The sequence below is a fragment of the Thamnophis elegans genome, chromosome 6 (genome assembly GCF_009769535.1).
Source record: "Thamnophis elegans isolate rThaEle1 chromosome 6, rThaEle1.pri, whole genome shotgun sequence".
NCBI lineage: Eukaryota > Metazoa > Chordata > Lepidosauria > Squamata > Colubridae > Thamnophis > Thamnophis elegans.
In genome coordinates this window covers 32,352,779-32,375,729 of record NC_045546.1, presented here as the reverse complement: position 1 = coordinate 32,375,729, position 22,951 = coordinate 32,352,779, and the positions used below count along the sequence as shown (strand labels likewise).

Below are 22,951 nucleotides of genomic sequence, written 5' to 3'. Positions count from 1 at the left end.
CCAGAATAAGCATGCTAAATGCCAACAGAGAAATGCAGGGTAACCAATCGTATTTATCATATTTTTGTTTTTAAAAAGTAAAAAGAGAAATATTAGCTATGTTTTATCCAGCTTTTCCAGCATTCCTAAACCAGACACGAATTAATAATGGTCACACATGCTTAACGCTGTTATTTGAGAAGACAGCATTTCCCCCCCTCTATGTGTTATTTCTTGCTGTAACTATAAACAATCCTTGACTCCTCATATTTTCTGTCCTTGGTCATAATGCTGCAACTATTTATATTATAACTGCTTAAGGGGAAGGCACTGGTTTTAGATCTTGCTTTTCCTCTTTAGAAAAATTGATATAAACAGATTTTTATACCAGTCCTGAATCTGAAGGTCAAATATAATTTTTAATCTGGATTTATTTAAGCATGCCATTGTTTAATTTAATAGAACATGGGTTGAGTGATCTATGAAATAATGGTTACAATATTTTTACAAGCTTATGAATATACATATTTAGTATTCTGACAGCATTTCATATGGAGGAAAATATATATAGTGTAGTCACAGAAAATCACTGTAACTGTTATATGGCTCGGTTAAGCTAGACAGTATCATTTTCTAACTGTACAGCCAAGAAGCTATGCCATAATATAAATGCCTGATCAGACAGGCAGGTTGGCTATAGTTATCTCCCTTCATCTCTTGCCATGTTCTCACAGTGCTTAGATAATCTTTCCCCACTGCAGAATGTTTTCATTATGGCTAGAGTACAAGTACATCAAATATTTTTATAGAGAAAGAAGGAATATTGAGATAGTCAAATTGTTTTTCTGCCGACGAAGCATTCTTGATGTGGGATGTGGATTACATAATTCCTTCATTTTTAATTTTTTAACTATAATGAGCGCTGGATTCAGAGTAAGAATAACCACATTATTACTAATAACTTACTAATAACCACAAGCGATTTAGATAAAGAGAAAACTGTACTTTTCATTAAATAAAATTCATTATGTGAATTTTAAATAAAACATACAAGAAATTAATGAAAGTTGTGGAATTTTTGTAAGTGGAAAAGATTAGATTTGTTACCTTTTGAAGAAAAAAGAAAGAAATATTTACTGAGGAATATTTAATAAGCATAAATGGTCAGCCCCCAAATCAAGTTCTAATTGTTCTCAAAAAATTGCAAATTGTGTATGAATAGGGGGACAATTTCTGTGACTTCATAATTTTGCTACCAGGACCACTTCACTATATTAATTGATTACATTTCTATGGTGCTTCTCATTGCAAAGATCCAAAATTGTTCACATTATTATTTTATCTCGTTCCTTCTCCATAAATCTTACTTTAGCTTCTTGGTATGTTGACAGCTTCCAGATCTGAATTTTCTACTGTCAAAATTAATGTTCTACCAATTATATCAGACCAGCGTTTATGGTGTTTTCTTAACTGCACTTCATGCTACATTTGCATGTTGAGTGCATAAATTCCTTTCCTCCAGGAGTTTGATTAAGAAAAAGCAATGACAAAATAATTCCTAAATGGAATACAATTGGAAACTGCATAATTAAGTAAACAGAATTATGATAACAGAGAGAGGACGGAAGGAGGGAGGGAGGAAGAGCGAAAGAAAGAGAAAGAGAGAATTAAACAGTGAGTTCTGAAAATCAAATGGTTTGAGGATCGTCTTTCTATCTTTCATGTAGATTCAGAATGCATATGAAGGACTGCCTGGATTTAAGAATATCCATGTAACTGAATTCAGGTATAAAATATTATAAGCAATGAAAATTAAGCATCTTATTGTTAATATTGTTGGTATGGAAATTCATATGTTGCCTCCTTGCTGAAAAAGCTTCCTTCTCCTATCTTCTCCCTTTTTGTTGAAAAAATACATTACAGTTAATGAATACAATATAGTTGATGTAAGCTTAAAATATAAACATTATATAATATTATCTTTGCTCCACTGTTGATGTACAGTATACACTTGTATACTTGCATTAGTCATATAGCTAAGATTATGAGTAATGAAATAAAAAAATATCAAAAAAGCAAAACTGGTTTAGTTTGCTCCCCTAAAGGCTACTTTATAGATTGGACAGTACTTGTTCATTTTATTTAAATACTTATTAAGTACTATTTAAATACTTATGTAATTATACAGACCACAAAACAATTATATGCATAATTTGATCCCATAATTTATGCCTACTGAAATTTATTATAAAACATATTGTAAAAATATGAAAATCGCTACGGGAGAAAGCCAGCCTGCTCTAAATGTACAATTTCTTTTGTTCTGTTAAAAATTTCTGCTAGTTATCAAATTGAAAGGATAGTAAGAAAGTATTGTTACAATAAAATATTTTAACAAAAGCAATCATCATTGGTAGCAATTTAAAAGCCTTCTGTGCGTGGGATGGTTGTGGCTTGCTTAAAGCCAGAGGAAGGTTGAAGCCATGTTTGTAGATTCCTGTGCATAAAGATTCCTAAGAGCAGGAATATAATCTGGGTCAGGATTAGCCAAGCAAGGTTATAATTTTATCAGATTTATTTATGAAAATACAGACTATGCAAAACTAGATCCTAGCTGGCTACATTATAATAGGAGAAGAGTCAGAGAACAAGAGTTTGTTGCAAGATCCTGAGACTAGAAGCCTTCTCAATAAAGACCAGACAGAATGAAAGCTATAAAGAAACCCAGAATAAATCCCCAAATCTTTATCTACACTCCTCTGCTCCTTAGTTTATAGTCCAGAGCTGCAAGCCACAGGGAGCAAGATCAAAGCAGTAGAAAAACAAGCAACTCATACTTTCCTAGATTGCAAGAAGTTTAGATCTGATATTGTTTTGAAGAGCCAGCATAAATCCCTCTCTTCTAGAAGCCAAACCAACCTTGAAATGAGCCAGCTTCATGGGAACAGCCAAGTCAGAGCTGATATGTGAGCTCATATCATTTTGAATTTAAAACACTCTGGTTTTGAATTTGAATGAGTTGTTTTAAGTTCAAAGCTGCTGTGTTGTGTCTGAAGTGAACTGTTTTAATCTTTACTTCAAAAATTATTGAAAGTCAATATTGAATATAAAGCACTGTTTCCAAGAACTGCTTTAAATTCAGAACAATACACTAAATTTTAAATTCTAAGCAATTTACGTATCATTAATTAAATCTCAATTTCTCTTTTCTTGTTTTATGGGAGGATTTGATTTATAAATTTTAGTTTGGAAGCAATATTTCTAATTTATAACAGGTATTCTCTATCTTACCTTAACATTTAGGTCAACTCAGGACAGCAGGTAAAGAAAATTTCAAAATACTTTTTTCATAATGATAGTTATTTGTTTCCTTTTAATCACATGTTGTCCATTTCTTGGAAAATTTATAGGATTTATAGGAAAAATTATCTTGAATCAGCAAAAAGTTGTTTCAATAAATTATAGCATTCTATAATAAATTCAATGTCTTTAAATATATGTTTCTAATACTTGTTGGTAAGTTAACAAAAACCATGTCACTAGAAGAGTTTATATTACTAAATACATTGAAATAATCCATTAATAATTATTGATATCAATTGCACTTTCTTCTGAATCTAATTGCATTTTAGAAAGGGTTATGTTCAGTGAAATTACAGTTAATATAAAACTAATCTGTGCATGTGTAAATCTTGCTAAAACCATCTTACCTTAAGTAATATAATAGATATAACTGCTGCCCTTAGACAATAAGAATAGTAATTAGATTGATGCTTAAATTACAAAAATGTAGTCATTATCAGAAGGGATGCAAAGAAATATATTACATGACTTGTAAACAAAAGATAAGCTGTAACTGCTAATGTAGGGTTTAAATGACAATATACATCTTTCTAATTCTCCCTTTAACAGGGTAGAAGTCCTGTATGCTGTGGTTTTTGACAGGGAAGCAATGAGCAATGTTATCTGGGATTGGATTAACCTCCAGCCAAACAAAGTGGAACAGAACTCCTTTTCAGAAATTGAAGACAACTCTACAGTTGTTTATACAGATAGTGACTTCAGACATTACATTGCTGAGATCCTCCATAAGAACATTCTATTTGAAAATGCTTCGTTGCCCTTGGATCCTGGTTCTCTCCAACTTATTAATGGTATATAAATATAGTTTCGATTCACTCAAATGATTTCACTCTTAAAGTAGGCAAAAACATTTTTCTCTTAAAAATTTGATATGAAGCCCAAAGTCACCCAGCTAGCTTTCATGGCTAAGACAGGACTTGAACTCATGATCTCTTGCTTTCTAGTCTGGTGCCTTAACCACTAAACCAACTTTGAAAACATCTATACATAAATCCATACAAATAATGCTATATCTACTTTTCTTATTCTTTTTATATTGATTATTACACCTATTCTTTTTGTTCTCTGCGTATTCTGCCCGTATTTATTACTTTTGTGTTTGAGTTCTTTATGTGCGTGCTTAAGAAATACAGTATAATTCTTATATTCTAATCTAAAATCTTAAGAGGAACGTGAAATTCTAGAGAACATGCACACACAGAAAGAGAAATGTGTATTCAATTATTAGTGGCTCTATTTACTCTGATCAAAGAAATAATATACTCAATATATCCTTTGTGTTCCTTGAAACACGGAATGTATATCTATTGTAGATCTGACTCTATAGAATTTAATTGGTAATAGGACTGCAAACAATTGAAAAATAAACATGTTTCATAACTACTTTTTAATATTTTCCTTCTTAAGTAAAGGAAGTGGCTGTTTCCATGACTGAAATCCCATCATGGATTACTGCTAAACCCATTGATGATGTAAGTTGATTTTCTTCTATTGCCATTTTATTCCAGCACAATGTTCCCCAGTTGGATGCTCAACAGACTATTGGATTACAACTTTTATTTTATCTTGAAAATTTCATATCACAAGAGTTTTAAAAAGTTGCTCGAAAAGTACTTAGTATTATATACATTTACCCAATTATCTAAACTGTTTCAATGCAAGATAAGATAAAATTCAACAATATTCCAAAGACTCTCAAGTGCTCATTTAATCTGCAGGTTTAATTATTTATGGTAGATTTTATGTTTAATTCTTTTGTTTTTGTGAAATATTTTTCAGAATAGCCTTTTAAATGTATGTATATTTGTGTATAAAGAATCTAAAATACGCCCAAAATATATTTTTGTAATGATTTCAACATCTTTGAATAGTGTCAGATACTGTCCCTGCATTTAAATAAAAATTAAATTGCAATTCTTGACAGTTATAGATAAATGGTTCAAACATTTCTATTAAAAATAATTGTCCTCAGACTTTGTGGTTATGGTATTTTGGCATATAATTGTGCACATTTTCTCTAGGTTCTCTTACATTATATTACTTATTTCTTGTATTTCAAATAAAAACACTTATTTATTGATGGACTAATCACTGAACATGTGACAAGGATTTAAATTAACAAAAAAGCAGCTCTTTTGTCTGCTTTATGGGAATAGGATTGTAGTAATATTTTAACACAATTATACATAAAGAAGCTTTCTTAGTCCAGATTAGTTTCTCTCAACATCACATTTAAGTACAAAAATATCCTCTGAAAGGGTTTCATGGCATTTTGTTTCTTTCTTTTCTTTTTTAATTTGACATATTCAACTTGTAGTTTCTCCCAAAAGTAATATAAGATGCAGGAAGATGTTAAACACTAATATGAAAATAGTATAGTAAAGTAGAAGAGCTAACATCTCAAACAAGACCTTTCCTAGACCACAGAAAGATAAAGTAAGTGGGAGAAAAATACAACCAACATCCATACTTGGAAAATTATATTGTTATTTGCTCTTATAATAAAAGTAGTTCTGAAGCAGGCTACTTCACCTGACTGCTAACTGCAGTTTGGCATTTCAAATCTCACCGGCTCATGGTTAATTCAGCCTTCCATCCTTCCAAGATCGGTAAAATGAGGACGCAGATTGTTGGGTGCAATATGTTGACTCTGTAAACTGCTTAGAGCGGGCTGTAAAAGCACTATGAAGCAGTATATAATTGCTATTGCTATTACTATTTACAAGGCACTGGTTTCTTAGTCTGGTCTACCCTGTAAAATTTCAGTATGATACTGGTTTTGTCATTTGCAACCACTGTCCCTCCAGATGCCCCTGATGACATATTTAAGAAGTCACAACCCATGATATATTTAGAATTCTGATTTGTCCATACTTTTGTTGGAAATTGTACACATAATGAGATGTGGGAGTAAACTATAAGATATTTTGAGGCATTATTATTATCAACATTGTTTGTAACCATTATGGGTCTATATTTTAGGATGATGCCATAGTATCTGAATGGCCTTCTGCTGATAAGTCAACTGCAAGCAACATCTTGCCCTTTGACTTGCCAGGACCAGATCTTATCTTTGATAGTGACAATAATGTGTGGATAAAACCAGATGGTTCTGTGGACTCTGAAAGTGTTCTCAATTCAAAAACTGATATCACCATTTCCCCAGAAGATTTGCTTTTTATGGATGAAAAAGAAAAAATACATCCTGGGACACCATTGTTCTTTGAAACTGATTCCCATATAGACTTGGAAAGTCATTCTAATTTGTCTTTGTTAGACATTGGTAAGTTGACTTGTTTGTATAAATTATAAGACTTAGAATAATATATTTTTTTCAGATGTGAAAATGGACAAAGCATTTTTGCCTGAGTTCTTGATTAGCTACTTCAAAACTGATCCTCAAGAATTAATTGAAATGACCAACTTTTCACAATCAGACAGACAGTGTCAGATTTTGGCACCATGATAGAAAATATTTTAATTGCATTGATGGGGAAGTCACATTTATAATTGCAGTCCTGTGCAGAAATATTTATTTTTTTATATTTCATATTTTTAATTGCCCATCTCTCTTGAATATATAATATAATATATCTTCTTAAGAATTACAGAAATCCCTTTGGTTTAATTTTTAATTTCTCAGAACAAAATAGAAATTTTCGAAATCCATCACTAACTACTAATATTTATTTATTTAGATGTATAAAGCTGCTCAGAATAGCAACCTTCAGCAGTCATTTATGCTCTAAATTCCTACAAATTAGATTAGTGTAATGTACTCCATAGGTCTGTCTTGCCTGAAGGGGAATCCTACTGAAGTTTGCAAATGTAATTGATGCAAATTGCAGTTGTCAGTATTTATAAGACATATTGTAGCAATTTTGATTGATCTACATAGGTTACTAGCTTGTTTTAACTAAATTAAAATTAAGTTGGTTTACAGATTTGCCATTCTTTTGTCATATACATTTTGCTTTTGCTCTTTTATTATTACAATTTCAATTGCTTTTTATTGCCCCCCCTCATATTACATCAGTGACTTGTTATTGATTACTGCTTTTAGAATTAATTGAAATATATGTATATTTCATATTTTATTCTTAAAATTAAATTAGAAGTATTTTTAAATGAAAGGGATATACACTTTTAAAATATGTAGTTTTATTCCATTTACTTTGATTTGGTTTTAATGCAACTATCTTAAAGGTTTGGAAAAAAGAGAAGAATTTCTGTCATTGATACAAGAGTGAATCCGTCCTAAACAAACTGCAGTAATTGCTGAGCAACAAAGGATAACATTGGGTTTCTTAAGACACAAAATCCAATAAGGTGCATTCACAAAATGCATTCATAACTATGCATTGATTTTTTTTCAGGACTTGAAAAAGAGAAAGAGTTGGAAGGTTTGCTTGTGCCTTCAACTATTTTCCCTCACATTGTGCCAAAAGAAATTCTACCTACAAGTGATTCTGCATTTCCTCTCAGTCTTACATCACCAACAGCCTCTGTTTTAGCAGTAGAGCCTAGCACTGAGGAAGAATTACTTACAACTTCTTTAAAAGAAGAAACTCAGCAATCGTCTATAAATAAAGAAAAGGATACTATTGATTATTATGGTTCTGGTTCAGGACAGCAGCCACAAACCAACTTAGAGACCTGGGTGAAAACTGAGGGATCTGGTATGCCTGACTATAATGAAACATATTTTACACCATATTCTCCAAAGGATGATATAATTCGGGATATACTAGATGCAACTATTTCCCAATCATCTCTTGACACAGAAGTCACCTCAGATGAAAGAGTTGTGCCATCTACTGAAATATACAGCACAATAAAATTGCCTTCCACAGAGGGGAATGAAATCATTTCTGAAATAACAAAAATCAATGACTTAATATTAACAGAACAGTCATTAAAAAATCAGTCATATACAACCATTACAAGAAAAGAATTAGAAAAGCCGGAAATAATTTTATCAGCATATTCTACTATGGAAAGCCCAGTGATCCAATCACCTGAACCTGAAAAAGACTTGGTCACAAAAGAACTGGAAGTTACAGATCAAGCCTATGAAGTCACAACTTATTATTCCCATGAAATGAACTGGGAAAACGGAATTGTGATTGATAGTCATGTAGAATTACCAACCAATCCCCATTCTACTGAAATGGTTGGGATATCTAGGATTACTCCTGAAAATCTCAACAACGTAACTATCCATGCACGTGCTTTAGTTGTATTCTTTAGCCTTCGAGTTACTAACATGATTTTTTCAGAGGATTTGTTTAACAAAAATTCCCCTGAATATAAAGCGCTGGAGCAAAGATTTCTAGAACTGGTAAGAAATTATTATTTCTACTGGTTGTTATTATTTTAGCATTGGAGGGGCATACATGACTCAGTTTTTGTATGACAGTTTATAAGACAGTAACTGAAGAAGCCCACTACACAATAGTAACATTTAACAATGATATGCAATGGCTAATTTGCCCTTTAACTTGCTATGTTCGTTTCAGTTCACTGATACAGACAATTTACAGCAAACAATCAGATCTACCTTCTTCATACACGATTGAATATTGCTTGTCTATAGCTAATCAATGAACTAACATTAAATGCAATTGTTACAGACATATTCTTATTTTAATTGTTGTATTAGTTAACTCAAACTTTGGAATATGTTTTATTGTTAACTATCAACATACATTGCCTATAATGTGCATTGCATAATAACAATAAATAAAAGGGTTAGCAGGTAAAGGGAAAGGTTTATTCAGCAAAAATTGTTGATATCTACCTGTAGAAGCATATACTAGGGTTGGAATGGTTATGGTATTTATAAGTGCATCTATTTCTTATCAGTTTAATGTATGCTTTTGCCTTAAATGGTTTAACTTTACTTTTTTGCCTGTGCAAAGGAATTTAACTTTCCTAAAAAAAAATGTGATACTTTGTTCTCTTTGAGGTCCTTTAAAATACTGATTGGTCACTTCCCTATCCTAGAATATCCTGATTGTCTTATTTAGAAATAATGAAAAAGTACCTTGTATTTGTCACTATATCTGCCACTAGTAAAATTAATTCATATGCACGGTTATAAAGTTAAATAGCTTTCTCCACATGTGGCACAGTTATTGATAGTATTATTTTTAAAAAGATATATTACCAGGAATATGCATACAATACATACATTATCATGTAGAGCTCATGGACTAATCTTCATTGTATTAAGGCAGTGTTTACTGATTTGTTGACCAACCTATTCGTTGAGAAGCCTATTTCACACATGAAATTAAATAATAACATAGTTTATAATGTACAATCAGTGTAAGCTAAGCTCATGCATCATATTAAGGCAGATCCTATGAATCCCATTATAGTTTAGGGCAATGGGTTAACACAGAATGAATGGGTAGATATATGAATTATATTTATATTTAATTTATATCTATTTCATTTATATATTGTTTTTCCTGCATTATAGCTGGTTCCTTATTTGCAATCAAATCTAACTGGCTTCCAGAATCTGGAAATTCTGAACTTCAGGAATGGTAGTATTGTGGTTAACAGCCGAATGAAATTTGCACGGCCTGTGCCTCGCAATGTCACAAATTCTGTGTACATGATTCTGGAAGATTTTTGCAACACGGCCTATCAGACTATGAACTTGGCTATTGATAAGTACTCTCTTGATGTTGAATCAGGTATTAATTTTTTTTTGTTCCATTAGCTTATTTTCAGTGAGGCAGAAGACTTTTGCCAAACAGACTTTAAGATTGCAAAAAAACACAACATGATTCAGATAACTGAATGCTATCAAACCCTTTTCATCTCACTCCATTTGTGTCCAATTTCCATTCCCTGTTATTTTGGGGGGCCTCAGACTTTCCATGATACAAAGTAAGATCAGCACTATAGATAACTGTTGTTGTGCAAATTTTATACTGTTCCGTTTAACAAAAATAAATAATGGCTTGATATACAGAACCAGTGCAGCAATGAAGATTTGATTATTGGGTGCTACATCAAAGCACAGGACAGACTATTTCTATATATTTGGGGCATGGGAGCTACAATGACAAAGGAGGGCTTGTTTGTAGACCTCTTGTGGGTATCTTAAGGAGAATGCTGGCTAACCTGTGTACTTGTCTCACCCACAGTTTATTCTCATGTTACCAACAAGTTTTTAATATGTCATTTCCCTTGAGTTAATAACTATATTTTAAAGACTGATTTTTAGTTTTTAAAATTATAATTTTATAATTATAATTAAATGTTTAAATCTCATTTTCACTTTGGATAAAGTTGTTTGTCCAAAATAAAACAGTGGAAGATATATATATATATATATATATATATATATATATATATATATATATATATATATATATATATATATATATATATATATATATATATGTTGTATTTGTGCTGATAAATATATATATAAAATCTACTTCTACAGGGAAAGTTGTGTACTCTTCTGCTATGCATTAATTTTCTCTCATAATTTTCAGGAGTCCAGGCTGATCCTTGCAAATTCCAGGCATGCAATGAGTTTTCGGAGTGTTTGGTAAACCAGTGGAGTGGAGAAGCTGAGTGTGTTTGTTATCCTGGTTATCTAAGCGTTGATGGATTGCCATGTAATAGCATTTGCCTTCTGCAACGTAATTTTTGTCAAAATGATGGCAATTGTGACATAATCGCAGGGCAAGGAGCAATATGTAGGTAAGTACATAGTTGTTCAACTGGCTTTTAAATGACTAAAATCACAACTATTATATTTTAATAAATGTGAGATTTTTATCTCACCTTTATTATGTTTATAAATAACTGAAGGTGGAAAACAGACCTAATACTTCTTTTTTCTCCTATTTTAACTATAATAATACTGTGAGGGGGTTTCAGCTGAGAGAGAAAGACTGGACCAAAGTTACCCAGCCAGCTTTCATGCCTGAGACAGGACTAGAACTCCCAGTTTCCCAGTTTCTAATCTGGTGCCTCAACTACTAGCCCAAACTGACTCTCAATACTTTAGTTATGATTGTATAATTGTACAACATATGAGCAATTGCTGTGTTGTTATCCTGCATTAGCTAAGACTAGTATTTGACATTTTGTCATTCATGGTGACAGTAGAATAACTAACTTTTCACTGTTTTTCTTTTCCACTATCCTGTTGGCATGAACAAATGATAGATGCCGTGTAGGTGAAAACTGGTGGTATAGAGGAGAGCGCTGTGAAGAGTATGTCTCAGAGCCACTTGTTGTGGGAATTGCAATAGCTTCAGTAGCTGTCTTTCTTCTCATAGCCTGTACTGTAACTTTCTTCCTGGCCAGAACCCTTCGAGACCAGAACACAAAAAGTGAAATTGAAGACTCCTTTGTGTAAGTATCAGCTGAAGGTTATTTTGTGTTATTCACTCACTGGGTGCTGAAGAGAGGTCAGGCACACACACAATACACAGAGCATAAATGTTGCATAAATGTGTGAACCAGTGCCTTTTAAAAATTGGATCTTACTGTTCCTCTAGACAAAATTATATATTAACAAAAGCTTAAAGATAGGTTACTGTAGTTTATAAATAGTGGGTTGATGAATGAAGGAGAAAATATATGTATTACAGTTGGGCAGCTTTATGACTCTACTACTGGAAAAGCTGAAAGTCTTGAACAATACTGGAGGCACTGTTTTATTCTTTTTGCTTTGTTATGAAGTTCTAGTTTGTAGAACCCTTTCCAGCACAGATATTGAATATTTATTGCTCAGAGAGATAGAGAACTCATTTCAGATTGCGTTTAAAAAAGTACAGAAATGTGAAATTCACACAAGCCCAAAATCTGAGAGAAAATTTCTACAAGATGTTCTATAGATGGCATTTAGATCCTAAAAAATTGGTCTTGATGTATTCGAATTTACAACCCAAATGTTGGAGATGTGGTTCTCTTGATGCTACATATTTTCATATATGGTGGATTTGCCAAAAGGTTAAGGCATTTTGGATAAAAATATGGAGGATTATACAAAATATTCTTAAAAAAAGGATAAAATTTACTCCTCAGTTATTTTTGTTAGGTATAATTACTGATTGTACAGTGGTAGAGGTTAATCTGATTTTGCATTTAATAACGGCAGCAAGACTGTTGGTGGTGCAATACTGGAAGAAGGAAGATTTGCCTACAATCCAAGAATGGACACTGAAAGTCACAAATTTAGCTGAGATGGCAAAAATATCTGCATATCTTAAACACCATTCAAATGAGAGATACAAACGAGACTGGAAAAAATGGATCGATTATATACAAAATAAATATGGAACTAAGAAATTCCAGATAGCCTATGCTTAGGACTAGGAATGATTTGAACTGTTTAAAGTTAATTTAGCAAGGAGGAGCTAAGTTCAATGTAAAGAGGTTATTAATTTCTGACATTTATTTTTTATCAATATATCTTAGACTGTGGTTGTTAAATATCTATACCGTGTACGGGTCCTGGGAAGTTGGGGAGGTAGGTTGTGGGGGCTCGGGGGGGGGGAAACTATTCCAGGTTTGATTTTAAAGTAGTATGATTGCACATGTATGTTGTCTTCTCTTACAACATGATATTGTCTATGTAACTATATACATGTGATTATATGTTATGGAAATGAAAATAAAATATTCTTCTGATAAAAAAATAATAATAAAAGAAAAAAAAACTAAAAAAAGTACAGAGGAACTCTGCACTGTACCGTGTCCCTCACCCTCCAGTCTTTCAGTGTTGATGGAGTTTATAGAGATGGCAATCAAATGAATTCAATTACAGCTTTCCATGGTAATTTATTTATGAGATGGAAAATGGAATGTGGCTCATTCAAATTTAGCTACATTTTGTTTTCAGATTTTCCGGTCGGGGTGAAGGACAGCAGCATGCATTTCTGTTCTCCTCACTCATTTTTTTCTGATTGCCTAAGAATATCTATTGTCAACTCAGTTTTGGGAAATATTATACAAAGTGTCATTTGACACTTGTTCTGTTTGTTTTCTTTATAGGCAAGGAGACAGTCTTTCATCCATTGAATATGCAGTGAAATACAATCCAATGTATGAAAGTGATACCACTGGATACAGCCACTATTATCGGAGATGTCCACAGCTAACTTCATATAGCTCCACAAGCAATGAGACATCCACTGAATATAGCAGTGAGGAGATCAAACATATTTATGATAACAAAGAATTAAGTAAGGAGGTATGTATCAACTTATATTTGTTTCATTTTTCACTTTGTGCATCCAAAGGATTTAATGATTCTAACTGAATACACATTTTCAAGTCAAAATGTGGGATTCAAATTTGATGAAACAATTTTAAAAGGACATCACATAGCATTTTATATTTTATGATTTTATATTGAAATAGATACAATAGAACCATGAGACTTTATTTAGGATTATTGTACAGTTGCTATGATTTTTTCCCTACTTTTACAGGAGATTCAGGACAGAATAAGGATTATAGAACTTTATGCCAAGGATCATCAGTTTGCAGACTTTGTAAAACGACATCAAATGTGACTTAGGTATTTCCCCACTCCATAATTTCTTTATTTGAACCTGCTTATTATACAGTATGATTGACTCAGAAGAAAGCATGTAAAAATGTAATTTTATTTCTTTACATAGTGAAATAAGTATAATTCTACTTGAAGTTTGTTGGCTACTTTATTAACAGCTGAAACATCATGTTATATTGTACATATTCTCTGTTGGTCTACTGTGTGGGTGTCAAACTTGCGGCATCATGTTACCATCACCTGATGTTTCCTGACATTTTTCCCATTCACGGAGCTGGGATGGGCATGGCCTGCATGTGATGCATACGGCCCATGGGCCACCAGTTTGACACCTCTGGTCTACTACATGTACTGATGTTGAATTTCCTTGTGGCCTTTTGATGGTTTAAATTTTTATTATGCTTTCTGCTTTTGTTTTATTTAGTTTCTGTGTTACCTAGAGAACGAAATTGTCCAAAGCATTTAGGAAAGAGCAGAAAAATAGCAAGTTATATAAAATTAATAATAACAATTGAATAAAGACAAACTAGCATTTTTAAATAAATGAAAGCCAAGTGTCTTGTATCTAAACATGATGCAGCCACTTCTTCTCTAGTCCAGGGCTAATTTATTATTCTAGAGGTGCTTCACCTCTCCAGTGCTTTGATTGTAGAGTTCAGTGCTTTATTGCTCTTGAATTGCAATTGTTAAAAGTAAAAAAGAAATGTTCGGTACTTAATAAGTGACCAAATCACCTGCATTTAATTATTTTCATTCAATTGTTATTCTGTTTTGCTTAAATTAAACCCTTTACAGTTTAGAATGCTTTACATTTTTTAGAATGCAATAGAGTGCATTCTATTAAAGGTCAACAGAAGGCATGGCATTAAAATGGTTGTTGGTATCTCTGTTATGATATCATAATCATAAGACCATAGCATAATGAGATGTAGTTCAAGTATTCTTGAGACGCAACAGGAGGCTTGGGTTTCATAGATATCCATTCCTTCTCTAGTGTAGTAGTTCTACCAGAAGATAATGACCAAGGACATTATAAAAACAATACTCAGAAAAGTCAAATCACTTGAATTTTGAAAGACAATTCAAATGTATATAGATGATGCAGGGACACTTAAGTCTATTATATTGTGAATTGTGGATTATAAATGGATTTTTAGCAGCAAGGAGAAAAAAGCAAAAAAAAAAACAGGGAAAGGGGGGGGCAAAAGAACAGAATCTATGTTGGATTGACAAAAAAGCTGCTAGCAGGAAGATTTTAAATCTCAAGTTGTGCTGTTTGTATTTGTGATACAACTATATTCAGCAGCTACCAATATTTTAAATTTAAAAATTAACATTTTTGAGAAATGGGCAGCCTGGGAATTTCTCATCAGTAAACAACATCATGTGGATTATTTGGACAAAATGGACAAAATCCTTTTGTCAGGATTTGGTCTTGATTGTATTTTTAGATGATTTCTGGCAGGCATGAGGTGATGGTTGTTCATCCAGCCTAGCTCTCCCTGATCTCTCAGCAAACTTTGATACCATCAATCATGTTATGTTTTCTGAATAGGCTCTGGGAATTGGAGTAGGTGGCATTATATTGTGCTGGTTGTCTTTTTTTCTCTCTGGGGTTGATACCAGTCGGGGGGAGATCCTACCTTTGATCTCTACTCTGTGGGGGGTTGAGGATATGGTTCTCTCTCTTTAATAGACAAAGCATTTGGATAAGCTCATCCATCACTATAGGGTGAGGCATCATTTGTGTCACCCAGTTTTTATATATCTGCCCTTGGTGAATTAAGTGATGCTGTTGATGTTTTATCCTGATGACTCATGGTTGTGGGGATCTGGATGGGGAACAATAGGTTTCAACTGAATCCTGGCAGGACTGAATGGCTCTGGGTTTTTGGCCCTCCCAATTTTGGGACTCTGCCATCTTTGATACTGAATGGGATTGCACTGCTCCAAACAAACCTAATGTGCATCTTGCGGGTCTTCTTAGGCTCATGAATCCCTTTCAGAGAACAGGTGACCATCATGACGATGAAGGCCTTTGAACAGCTTTGTGTTATGCACCAATTGTGCCCATTGCTGAATTAGGAAGCTCTGCTCATGATAATTCATGGACTACTGTAATGTCCTCTAGATGGAGCTGCCTTTGAAGAATATTGAAAAGCTTCAGATGATACAAGATGTGGTAGTACAGGCAGTTATGTATGCTACAGAGCAGCACACGTTACACCTCTGTTTTGGAATTTGCAGTGATTTCCAGTTTGATTATTGGTCCAATTCAAGGTGCTGTTTTTAACCATTAAAGCCCTTTATGGCAGGAGACTGGATTATTTAAGACACTATCTCTTTGTGATTACATCTGCTTGTTCCATGATGGCTGGCAGAAAAAGTATGTTATGCATTCCTTCCTGGGAACTTTGCTGATACAAAACATGAAGCCCAGGTAGGTATATATTCCAAATAGTGAACGTTCCTCAGGCCCCCAGGGCATATGTACACAAGGTCAGCACTCATCCATTATTAGATAATGGCCATATTTACTGCATACCAACTTTGCATTCAGAAGAAGCAGCCAGAGTCTAGGATCACCAAGGATCTATTAAACTAGTCCTGATGGTAAATAGTGAGAGCAAGATGTTGGGATTTTTATCTCCAAGGATATTCCTGGCATCTGTGAATGCAGGCCATCCTCATGTTTCCTATCATAGCCACTCCTGCTCATCAGTGTACGAATAATGCCTCCAGTCCTCATGTATCTCCTCCCCTGGGATCTCTGCCCGAGGCCAACCCATCTTTATCTCCAATCCTATTTACAAGCAATCACCCCAAATAAATCAAATAATGAATATCCAACTTTCACCACCACTCCTGTGTTCAAGGCTAGATAGACATCAAACATGAAGTTAACACTGTTCAGTTTTCTTATTAACAGCTAGTAGTTTCCCCCTTAAAACAGGAATTTGAAAGCTGTCAGAAATACATCCTATGAATTGGTCCTTTATCCAGGTAATGAATACATAACTTTCAGTCAATAATCAAAATATGACATCTAGTATTGCGAGCACTGGAAATTGTATACATATCATTCCAGTGAGTTGTTTCAAGTGCCAATAGCCAGCTATTTAGTATCTTTGATAGAAATTCATTATAAAATAATTCAGATTAATTTAATATATTGGTCTAGAACTAGTCTACAAGTTTGGCTATATTTTAATCTATTCCAAATTAGTTCCCATGTTAAATACAAATTCAATTAAATATCTCTTATTAAATATGATGAATATTAGAATACAATATCCTTTAAAAATAAAGACATTCTGAATTGCTCATTCAGAATGGAGTTATCAAATGATTAATGAAATCTTTTATGATGGCTATTGATTCATCCAATAAGTCAGATTAAAATGAAGTGAAAGCTGCATTTATCTTGAACAAAATACAACTATATGGTTCATTGTGATGTTTGGTATTTTAAATATTCATTGCAGAAAATATTTTCAGCTTTACTTACAAGAATTTCTTGGAATAAGAGTTAAGACATTAATGTTGCCTAACCAACCAAAGGATATTTTCTTCCGTTACCAAATTTCAGTACAATGATTCACAACAGGCTTCATTTATCTTGATACTCTACTCCAGAATGTGGTTTTATGCCAAACTATACAACATTAAAACAATTTCAAGAAGAATATCCATGTTATATTCTTCTGGAAATTATTTAAATGTTGCATAGTTTGGCATAAAACCACATTTTGGGATAGAGTATCAAGATAAATAAAGCCTGTTGTGAATCACTGTACTGAAATATGGTAACAAAAGAAAATATCCTTTAGTTGGTTATGGAACATGAACTTGAAGTTCTTTCAATAGAAAAACAACGAAAACATTACAGCATTTAAAAGGCAAGCAGCACAGGAATCCGTTGCTAAACACAATGTTAAAGTCGTGATGACACTTGTTGTAATCCAGTTCTATGCTTTTCTACTTCCATTGTGACTTTATTGACATTATAGACAAAAGTGGGAGTTCATTACTTGACAGTATCCAGTTTATGATGCTTAACACATTTTTAACACAATTGTTGGTTTCTTTTCGATGAAGTTTTGTAGTTATTCCAAGTTACATTCGCTTTTATATTCCTTCACTTTTTTATTTATGTTTAGCCTAGTCCAATTCCAATACTGTTGTGTTTTTGAATTTTAGATATGTGTTTTAGGGAACTATGCAGAATGTATGGTTTTTATATGATTTTTAAACCTAAGTGAAATTAGGTTTGTGTCCTCATTTTAACAATACTACTTCTTGCCAGTTCATGATGCCTTCTCATTCTCAGTATTTTGTTCAGTTTCTTGTTTGTGAGACTTGGAACAGATATTCTCATTCCATTTTTTAAAATTTTGTTTTCACTTTTTGCATTTTTAAATTTAGGTTTAATTATGGAGAGGAGGTTGCATTATTTTTTTCTTTTAGTGCAAGAATCAAGCAGCACTTAGTCTGTCATCATGAATTTGTATGCAACATAGAATTCCACTTTGGTAGACTATATCCATTTTTTTTTACCATTCATTTAATGCTGTCTTGTGTAGCTATCCTTAACTGATTTACATTATTTCTTTTATAAGCTGGATACTCATTCCTGATCTGCTCTTGAGTTGCCACCCATGTCTCTCTATGAATTTTCTTTGTACATAATTCTCACTGGTTTAAATTATTTCATTTGTATTGTATCTGTATTCTATTTATCCCTATTATCCTGTATGTTTAATGTATTGTAACTATGCTTTTTATATATATTTCTGTCTTCTGACGCAGATTCACTATATCCCTCAACATATATTTGGATTCAGTTTTAATAAAGTTTTCTTTGTATCAAATTTTCTCATTTTCCTTCTTTTGATCGTGATATACAAGTATTGCCAAGGATTTAAATAATTAATGCTTTATTTTTTCAGGAAATTGCTTTAAAAGCTGGATGCAGTACAATGGACATAGGAGATAAAACAACACTATTGCTACAGGGATGGCACAGATGTGATTGTAAATTTACTTTTGGTGTTTTCAGTGATGTGTATGGATCTTAATGGTTACTGGATTTATTCCATTGTCCTGAATTCTCCTTGAATGGAAAAATTAGAACTGGCTATTATTTGATATTACCATCCCAAATTTGCAGCCCCAGAGCCCATAGTGCTTATTCTGGAACTATGTTCCACAAGTTCAGTGTCATTTCATTTTGCATTCATATGAATGTACTGTAAATAAAGAATGTTTACCATTTTCCCATATGTTAGATAGGGTTACTATTGGTTTTCATGCTGTCCATAGAAATAGAACTAAATATCTGAGAATTTATTCCTTTCTGTCAATTAGATGTGCACCATTAGATGTGGTATTCACTTACCTTTCCTATCGGTTCACAAATGTGAGAGTGCTCCACTTCTGCACATGTGCTCAGCCTTCCATGCATGTGCTTTTGGCTAAAAATAGGTCCTAAATGGGATGCCATGGAGCTGGAACGGGGGAGGGGGCAGAGTCACATGCAATTTTCGCTACTGGTTTGGGCGAACCAGTCTGAATCTGTAGCATACTACCTCTGTATGCACTAGTTTTCTACATGTGTAATAGAAAAAAATGGCCTTAGATAATATTCTATACATTTAAAATTTTCCTTTAAAAAGAGCAAATTACAAAAATTAAGTTGTCAGAAAGTTTGATTAAATAAGGGATATAGTTTTTATCAATATACTTTTTTTTATAATAATTTTTATACACCATAATTAAAGGTTCAAATATTCCATTTATTTGATCCCGTAGATAGGTACTGTTCAAGTTCAAACCATCTGAAATTACTATTATGATTATTTCCTTTCCTCATCTCTACATTTCTAGCCATTGAGATTACTTGGACCTCCCATAAAAAAGATAACAGCCCACTCACAACTTCCCTGACTTTTGTTTTTTTTCTGAGACAAGCTTATTCCAATTAAAATGAGTATACTCCCCAATATCTGAGTCAAGGAATTATTACTCACAACATTTCCACCTCATCAGGATTAAATTACAATTAATTAGCTTACATCCATTCCATCACTGCATTTAGATACTGATGTTAGAGACATACGTATTTTTAGTTTAAGGAATTGTGGGAAAGTGCAACTAAGCATGATCAATATGTTGATGGAATCCAGTTTCAAAACTCCTAATGTCCATCTTTAGCAAATTAGTATCAAAATTAAATAATACCAAGGATAGAAATTGCTTTGTAGCACTTGTAGCCAGAGATACAGTCACCCAACTGAAACTACTCATGTAAAAAGAAATAGAATTAATATGAAATATTAATGTTAACAAGGAATAGAGTAACATAGTGCTCCCAACTGAAAGAGTACTGAAAGATCAAGCAACCTTCTCTTTGTGTATTTTCTGCTGTGCAAGGTCATCCATCAGAGTGATCATGCTTGATTCTGTTCCAAAAACAGGCCTGACCCAAGCTAAAAGTGTTGAAATAATTGTTATCTTTTAAGAACATATATAGCTGTAGACACACCAATCTGCCAAGTATATTGTCCCCTAAAGCAGGGATCACAAACCTTTTGGACCTTGAATTCATAATTTTAAATCCCGCGGACCAATAATATGATCTGCCTAATGACTGGCTGTGTGACCATGGCTGGGTGGTCATGTGACTGGGCGGTCATGGCCAACTCGATGTCACTCACATCAAGGGGTGCCTCCCCAGCCTCTACTCGCCCCTCCAATCCGAGCCACTCCTCACCTGCCTGCCCGGGCTCCTTAGGGCCCCAACAGGAAGTTAGAGGTAAGCAGCCACCATGAGAAAAAGTTGGCAAAACAGCTGGCTCAGTTCAAATTGGATTTGATCAAGATGGAGGCTCAGCAGAAGCACCTCACTGAGGACTACAAGCATAGGCTTTCCAAGCAGAGGAAAGACTTGTGGGAGTGCAAGGCCAGGTACCAGTGCCTGCAGGCTCAACAGACTGAAATGGTCAGCCAGTTCCAGGCCATGATGCAGTCCCACTGGAATGAGGCCCTCCGGCTCTTTGCCACCAGCAGCACTTTCCTCCAGTCTTCACCCAAAACTCCACAGATCCCAAGTCGGAATTCCACCACCCACCCTGATCTGGACAAAAAGACCCTAAAGGGGGAGACTCTCTGCAGCAACACAAAAGTTCATCCCAGGGACTGTAGTTTGAGGACCCATGATTTAGTGCAATATAAAAAATGCAAATAATTTTTCTGTGGATCACCAAAATTTTCTCATGGACCAGTTGGTGACCGTTGCCCTAAAGGGATATTTGTGTCTGAATAATAGTTGACAAAATCCTCTGAGAAATTATTTCAGAATCAGTGAAACATTGTCTTTTTTTAAGGCAGACAGCCCAACTCCATTACACATAGATGGATTCATCACTTCCCAAATCCACCCAGTTAATCCCCCAGGATTATCTCAAATGTGCCAAGATGGACAGAAATAAAGAAAACCTGTTGTAGATCAATGCAAGAATACACATCAGTTCTCATAATCTGAAAGTGATCTCATATTAGATGATGCACTGGTTCTGTCAATGAATAATAAATCTGAAGCAACCTTACAATAGTACAAACATTCAATTTCATCATGAAATGGGCATTGTAAATCTGTCCTACCAGATTTTTTAACCCTCTGACATAGTTTTTGTGTATGATTTTAAGAGCTTCATGTCTCCAAAGAACTCTGCTAAATGACTACTTGAGGATCCAACGGAAGCAACAAGGTACATTTGCAATGTTCACCGCTGCACAGTAGCATGATTATAAGCACACAATCATATTCATTTAGCCCCTTGGCTGACGTTACACTATTTATGCTAAGCAAAACACAAAATATGAATAAGAATTTTGGCAATCTTAACTATAAATATATATATTCAGTGATTTAAAAACTCCATGATTTTTGTCATGTTCTGGAAGAACCTACATATATCATTATTTAAGATTAAAAAGGTGATCCTTTATTAAGTACAGTGCATTATGATTCATGATCATATCGGAATATTAGCTTAGTCTTTCAAGCTATGGACAGTAAAGCCAGACCTATCAGTGAGGTAAAACAATAAAACATCAGTCTTGACAGTGACCACGATAAACTATTGGAAAATAGAATTCCATTTGTTAAATAGCAGATATAATTTACTAATGTTAACTTAAAATGATTTTGGTTTTCATGACAAATATGCAGCTTTGCATCCTATGAAACATATTATTTGAATTTTGTTTGCTCAGACTGAAACAAGTTGTTTCATTCTCATCCTTTATATATAATTTAAAGTCACAACCCCTGGTATGCCCAAATATGGGAGGAAGATCACTACTTCCATTCTCTGTCCTTCGGCTCGTCGCAAGAGACCATCCAGACAGAAACCCAATATTACCTTTCACCCTGGCTTGGCTGATAAAGAGTCGAGCTCTGTAGCTCAGTGGTTAACACATCTGCCTAAGAGGCAATACAGCACAGGTTCGATTCCCAGTAAGGCTAGCTGATGAGAGCTAAATAGCTTGAAATAGATCTATACTAGTCTCCCTTTATTTATTTATCAGCACAAATATAACACACATATATATATATATATATATATATATATATATATATATATATATATATATATATATACACACACACACACACATACACACACACACACACACACACATACACATATATATAAAATTTTGAGGCTGATTGAGATTTAATCTAAGGGAGAATGAGAATTAGGTTGCTTCATGCATACACATTCTCCTGTTGATAGTTTCAACAAGTTGTCCATAAGATTAATTTGGATTAATATGAAATCCATGAAAATAAGTGATTATATAGGGATTAACTAGTTATGAAGAATAGGTACTATTAGAGGCTACAAATTCCAGGGATTATTATTAGCATACCATCTCTTTTTTCTCCAAAATAATGGCTTAGATCCATATATGCTAGTACAGTGTCTATAGCTGCTTATTGATTAATTAAAAACACATGATGTGGGCTAAGAGTTGAGGGCACTT

General features: G+C 33.6%; 1 protein-coding gene across 1 annotated transcript in view; it reads left to right on the top strand.

Annotated features, from left to right (window-relative positions):
- The window catches only part of IMPG2 (interphotoreceptor matrix proteoglycan 2), a 37,837-nt gene extending 23,936 nt beyond the window's left edge, over positions 1 to 13,901 (top strand). Inside the window, exons 8-18 of the mRNA XM_032219775.1 lie at positions 1,707 to 1,765; positions 3,283 to 3,300; positions 3,892 to 4,133; positions 4,750 to 4,814; positions 6,325 to 6,625; positions 7,719 to 8,683; positions 9,830 to 10,049; positions 10,863 to 11,073; positions 11,545 to 11,733; positions 13,378 to 13,576; positions 13,818 to 13,901. Of these exons, the coding sequence (XP_032075666.1) occupies positions 1,707 to 1,765; positions 3,283 to 3,300; positions 3,892 to 4,133; positions 4,750 to 4,814; positions 6,325 to 6,625; positions 7,719 to 8,683; positions 9,830 to 10,049; positions 10,863 to 11,073; positions 11,545 to 11,733; positions 13,378 to 13,576; positions 13,818 to 13,901 (2,553 nt within the window). The remainder of the gene's footprint in view (positions 1 to 1,706; positions 1,766 to 3,282; positions 3,301 to 3,891; positions 4,134 to 4,749; positions 4,815 to 6,324; positions 6,626 to 7,718; positions 8,684 to 9,829; positions 10,050 to 10,862; positions 11,074 to 11,544; positions 11,734 to 13,377; positions 13,577 to 13,817) is intronic.
- Positions 13,902 to 22,951: the final 9,050 nt, after the last annotated feature.